This window comes from Dermacentor silvarum, unplaced genomic scaffold (genome assembly GCF_013339745.2).
Source record: "Dermacentor silvarum isolate Dsil-2018 unplaced genomic scaffold, BIME_Dsil_1.4 Seq903, whole genome shotgun sequence".
In the NCBI taxonomy this organism is placed as follows: domain Eukaryota; kingdom Metazoa; phylum Arthropoda; class Arachnida; order Ixodida; family Ixodidae; genus Dermacentor; species Dermacentor silvarum.
The window spans coordinates 6658-13148 of NW_023606949.1; the positions used below are offsets into that span (position 1 = coordinate 6658).

Here is a 6491-nt window from a genome sequence, read left to right on the forward strand (position 1 = left end):
CAATGGTCCTCCTACTGCGAAATTAACAAAATTAGTTTTGTAAGTCGTAAACAATCTAGAATGGTTTGTTTCTATTTAGTATACCTTAAGACCCTCTGTACTGTGATTGTACCCATTGCCTTGTATTCCCCTCGCTCTGAATGTGTTTACGGTTGTTGTCAAAAACTGGTTTTACTTTGAAGAATCAGGAGTCTTGTGAAGATTGCAATAACCATTTTATTTCTTTTCTATTTGCACTTTGTGTCTTGAATGAACTGTTCTTTAGTTCAAGCATGCCTCTGCTTGTGCTGCAATAAACAGAATCCTTGCACTTAAGATGCAGCTTCTGAGCAGCAAAAACACAGAAATATTCCCAAATGAAAAACTGATTAATAAATATAACTGCTGCTTCAACTACTGCAGGAGAAATGCCGCTCCTGAAGATATGGAATGCAGACTGCAGCATGAAAAAAATGGCACAAGCAAGCAACCTTCTAGAGGTGCTAGCACAGGCACAAGAGAAAGGCATTTGCCAGTCAGAAAATGCAAAGGTAACACTCATGCTTCATCTAAGTCTTGGCCTTCTACGTCTTTGCTATGCACCAATATCTTATTTTTCATCATGTGCCAGCAGCTTGGGTGTACAGCCATGTTATTTTTTTCTGTTTGGGGATGGCTACCGCATTGCACTTGGTAACCAGGGGGTGCAGAGGCTCTGGAACTAAATTGAACCAATTATTTGCCCTTGTTTTCACGGGCAGTAATGAATGGTATATGAAGTTACCCATTACCAGGTTTTGAATGTGTGCAAATAACTTACTCTGACAATATGCCCTTTACATAGCTTTAGCTGTGCAATTTTCTTGTTTTTAGAAAAACACATATGTCTGTCGTCCGTGCCTTATTCATTACCGAAGGTCTTTCTGTGGACTCATTACAAGTTACATGAAAACGGTATCTCGCCCGTTGTTTTCCTGATTGCAAATTTTCCGCAGAAGCTGAAATACTGTATTTGCTTGTAAATAACACAACCACGACTATAGCTCAAGGGGGCAACTTTGGTCTTTAAGAAAAAAAACTAAATATTGCGTTTATTACGCAGTAATGCTGGCTCAGAAAGAGGAATGGCACCTAAGAGCGGATGCCCGCAGTGCACTTTATTCATTGCAGCTGTGAACTTCTGTCACAAAGTACCGAGTAAAAAAGAGTGCATGCACAATTTACTCATTGTCACTGCTCACGACATTGTTATTGTCTGTGAAAACAGCATTGTCCTCCATGGCACCAAGGTTAATGACAGGCAACACTTCAGAATAGGGATAGTCGATAAATTTTTATTCAAATAACAATTAATCATTCATCTGAGCCTTTAACCAATTAATTGCTTTCAATGTGGGGTTTTTACCGATTAATTAGTCGATATTTTTGCCGGGCATTTTTTAAAAAGTTGAAACACTGTTATCTGCTCTTGTAGGAACCATTTTAGTGTTTGAGAGGTGGAACAATGTTTGAAACTCCAGTGTACAAACTTTCAATAAAGAAGTATCTTTAACTTGTTAAAGACTAAATATAGTTGGAACTTGTCGTTTTTGAAAAAGATAAATATAGTAAGATGCCACTTGGTGCAGAATTAAATAACATACAACGGTGTAGTGAATCCCCATATAGAGTACAGTGAAACAAGAAATAAGAATAACAGCAACAGTGAGAGTTGAAGTCCAACTGAAGTATGCAAAAAATTGCAAAATACACAGGGGAAAAGAAAATTGCTGATTTAACATTTTAAACGGCATGCTCTTTTCTACAGAGCTAAGGAATGTCAATTGGCTGAGAGGTTTGGGTGAAACCGACACCTTCTTTGGATGGTCACATAACCAGCATGCGCGAATAGATGATTGGACGCTATACATTTACTGGAATAATCGACATGAGCTCCATCGCTATGTCAAACACATGCTCCATACTGGTGCACATGCTGTGCCATGTCTTTAGTGGACTGGGAGTAGCGTGACAACGACTGGGTTGCCATTGTATGCCTTGAATTGCGAGGGCATTTCAAACCTCCGCCTTAAGGCAGTGTGGTGGCGTGTGCAGTGTGCTAGAAGAGAGGGGAAGCGCTCGGCTCAGCATCACTCGGGACTCTGAATAACAGTTGACAGTCGCTCTGCCGCAGCTGCACCGTCTCTGCTCGTGCACCGCCATTCCTGTACAATTTCGAAATTTTTGCGCTACACCTGTCGAATTCTCAAAAACGATTAATTTAACAGGCCCTACCAAATAGGTCAAATAAATGAAAGGTGGGCATACGTGAAGCTAAATCTTTTTGCGGGATGCATTTATTCTTTTAATCATTCATCGATGTTACCAACCCTACTGAAGGAGTACCTGCATATCTTCATGCAGTAGCGGTAATTGTGGATCTTAGTAGTTTAGCTACTGCAGCTTGAAGCACCAGAAAAGATAACGAGCATCATATTCATGTCACAAAGTCGAATATAATGCAAACCATGTTCTGAGGCCAGAAATTTGTTAAAAATTTTATATTGTTAATCATACTGCAAGATAAACTTGCCTGATTGCTGGTGATTATGTATTTGTGCACGAATTGACAAAGCGTTATTCGGTCATATGTGTAGCAAGATTATGCAACTACCTTTGAACAGGTTTTTTTGAAAGACTGGACACTTCTTGAAGAGGATGTCTTTCAAGATGTATTGAAGGAGCTCCCACTGGATGAGAGGATCTTTATAGTTGCGGAAGTTATACCACCAGTCGAGCATGATTCTTCAGGTAAAATGTGTAATGCTTCTTGTTGATAATTATGTGTATATGATAGGCTGTTGCATTTTGACGTTATTCCTAGTAAAGCACTGTGCTTGACTACTTGATGCATGATAATACTTGAGGAAACGAGCAAAAAAATGAGTCGCAAACACGTATGTGATTCGCTGGTTTCCTCAAGTATCAGTATGAGCCAACTGGCCCAGCAAGCAGCACTTCTTGGTGCAAAACGTTTTTTCACGTTTAGCATAAATAGAAATGGGCAGCTCAAACACAATTGGAGAAGTGCTTTCTTACAAGTTAGAGTTTTTAATGAAAACAGTGAATAAGCAAGCTCTGTTGAAATCTACAAAACCAGTGAACATGCAAATACAAGCTCAATACGTTAAACTGACTGAGCAATCATCTAAAGTGCCACATTTGAAATCTGAATCAATGGGCTGCCCAATAGTGGATTGTATCAGTCATAAAAGTATAAAGTGCAGGCTACACTTGATTAGCCTATTTTATGGCTGAAATTATCAGAACTAGTGGTTGCACGACACGGGAATATTAAAGGGACACTATAATTTTACTGATGTGCTCCTTTAAACTTGAAGCCATTGTAGCATAAATGAAACCACACAAGGAACAAAAGACTGGACACCACAGGCACTACACTCACAATTCATTTATTACTAGAGGCTAGAAGAGAACATAAAATAACATGTGGATGCGCAGTGGTTCAACTTTGCAATGAGAAAGAAAAAGTTTTTTTTCTTTTTAATTACCATGTGGAACCACTGCGCCTCCACATTTTATTCTATGTTCTCTTTAGTCTCTAGGAGAAGCACCCGTGGTGTCCAGCTTTCTCTTCCTTGTCTCTTGTTTCATTTATGCTGCAATGTTTCAAGTTTCAGACTACCCGAAGAAAAGTTATTTTGAATTTCCTTCAAGACTGTTTACATTTCCTTGGCAAAAGTGGGTTGAGCAATAGCAATCCAAATAAAAGAGTGTATTTACTTTTTGAATTTCATACCCAAATTAAAGCAATGATGACATCTTGGTAATGCTGCCTGTTTCATGCAACCTGATATAGTTGGTCTGTCTTTATGCAGGAAAAGTAAAATATATATATATATATATTTTGGGGTTTTACATGCCAACACCACACTATGATTATAAAGCATGCACTCCAGTTGAATTTTGGCCCCTGGGGATCAATAATTGCAGGAAAAGTTCCTGAAATTCCTGGATTTATTACACTTAGATGAGATTTATTTGAATGTGATCCAGCACCATTCTGTTTGTTGGTTCACGGTGGGATGGGAATGCAGGTCAAGATAGAACACAAAGGGCTCTTACATCGAATGAACATAATAAGGAAAAATAACATGTCATAATTATCAATAGGCTGCTGGCGAAGAAATTTGATAGCAGTGTTCTATTGCAGAGAGTATGGTAAAACAACTATATAAAAACACTACTTAAAAATTTTCCTAATGCTTGGTGTACACTGATGCAACTTGTCGAACCCTGGTGTAACCAAAGTGGTTTCATGGAATTAGCTCTTCAGTCTGCTTTTGCATGCATGGACATCAGTTCTGACAAATTACGAAGTGCATTCACATTCTGTGTACAGACAGGTATGTGATGGCCGTGGCCTTCATTCTGCAGTTTTCAATGTTTACCCTGATGAGTTAGTGGCCTCTGTGGGCAACCCATAAATTGTTACAACTTCGCAGAATCTTGTTCATTACTTTTTGGGCACAACAGATGACTGTGTTAGTCTCTTTAGAGGCTGATATTTTCTTTTATACTTTCTCTTGGGCACACAACCTAAATAACTTGAAAGGTACTATAAAGACAATGTTAAATCCACGCTTGTATGCAACCGCTTTTGAGGTTGGGGAAAGGACGTTATTGAACGGCATTAAAGCTTATTGGTTTAATTTTTCTTACAATCACAGGGTCGACAAGTTAAAATTTTCAGTGCATTCACACAAGACACAAGAATGAGTAAAAAATCAGTCCTGAGTTTTCAGTTTATGCCCTGCAGAGGCCAAAACAGACTGGCATGGTGTTCATGACCTACCACGGCCTTGATGACAGGCTTAGAGACTGCTTAGTAGCATTGAAGGCCTGGTGTCAACACAAGCTTCTCTGTGCACTATAAGCAGTGCAACTGCTTTATGTTACTTCAGAAAGCCTGTTGGTGTGTAGAAGTACTGCACGTAAGGCCAAAAGTCTTGAAGTTGCTTATATTTCACACATCAGGGGGAAATTCTGTAAGTGTCCACCTAGTGAAATGTCCATTTCAGCTGCAGCGGATTGGCTGGAGCTGAACAAGCGAGAAGGAAACTTGCTGTGGGCGCCTGTTTCCTTCTCTCTCGTACCCCAGTACAGCCAATCAGCACTTCAGCAGCAGCTGAAATGTACATGTCCATTAGAGGGGATATTTCCAGCATGCCACCATACCCTCACCCACTCCCCTCGTGCAAATACAGCTTTGGGGCATTGACAGATAAGATTTTTTTTATTATTTTAGGTATCTCGCAAGCAGTCCCCGTGACTATTGTTGAAGATGAAGTGAGCATACCCCAGTTCAACTTTCATTTTGAGAATCTGCCAAGAAGTGTGCAAGATGCTTTACAGGCAGCTCAGGCACTTCCTCCCAGAGAAAGGAGGGACCTTGTAAGGTGCATTGCATATGACATGATGCAGGTTTCACCACGGCCTAGGAGAGAGTTTATCCGCAGTGTCACTGAGGCTATAGTAAGGCGATTTCCTGTTTGCCTTCAGGACCGCACAGTCAATGGCAAGGTTCTTGGTTGAGGATACGATTCGCTGTTCCAGCAACTTGAAAACAGAGTAGAGAATTTGGGTCGTGTGAAGAAGCAAGGATCACCATCAAACGTGAAGACCAAGAAACGCTCATATGGCTGCGCCAATTGGCAGCCAGTGTGTGTGCAACCAGTCGAAACCATAGCTGAAAAGGTTCAGTTTCTTAAAGAGGAGGGCCAGAAGACACTGCGAGAAATTAATGTAACCTTGGCACAGACCTGTATGGACGCAACTTATGGTGAACAGCGAACGTTTATAAATTCTGATGCACCAGTCCACAGCACAGCAGAAGTCAAAGAGGAATGGGCATTGCCCTTCCACAAGCCCTTTTTTTACAAACATGCCTGTCAGCTCCTTGGCAAAAATGTGAAGGTAAGAACTCCTAATGGCAAATACTTATGTCTAGCATTACCAGTGTTTGCCCATGCATTGAGCACTCCACAAGACAATTAAGGTAAGACACATGAAATGGCCTCTGGAAGCGAAGTCTGAAATGTTATCCGAAACAGCAGCACATAGTCTGAGTATGTCTTATTTTGACATATTCATTGTGCTTACTTTAGAGGAACACAGGTAGAGGCTTTTTTTATTTTACGCCTCACAATAACGAATGTAGAGGAACACTGAAACAGTTTTCGTGGCTATGTACAAGGGAACCCAGTCGTAGGGTGGATCCCTGTAATCATCAAGACACAAATTTAGGTGCTCTGCACAAAGCGTGTAATCTGAGTTTTAAACATCTGCATTCTATGTAGAGTGGGGTAGTAATGTCACTTCCGCAAGTGATCTGGTTGACTCCTCATGTGCTATCAGGAATATACTTCATTTAAGCATATTTTTAATATCAAATGTTATAAACTGACATGTCTCTTCAAACCAGTAGCACATTCATATTTAAAACAGTGCCA

The 6491-nt window shown here is 40.2% G+C and overlaps 1 protein-coding gene across 1 annotated transcript; it reads left to right on the plus strand.

Moving 5' to 3' along the window:
• The first annotated feature begins 407 nt into the window (after positions 1 to 407).
• On the plus strand, positions 408 to 6017 carry LOC125942021 (uncharacterized). Its single transcript, XM_049659929.1, has 3 exons — positions 408 to 530; positions 2643 to 2769; positions 5288 to 6017. Exons 1-3 carry the CDS (start codon positions 408 to 410, stop codon positions 5572 to 5574), a joined length of 537 nt encoding a protein of 178 aa, XP_049515886.1. The 3' UTR covers positions 5575 to 6017.
• The last annotated feature ends 474 nt before the right edge of the window (positions 6018 to 6491 follow it).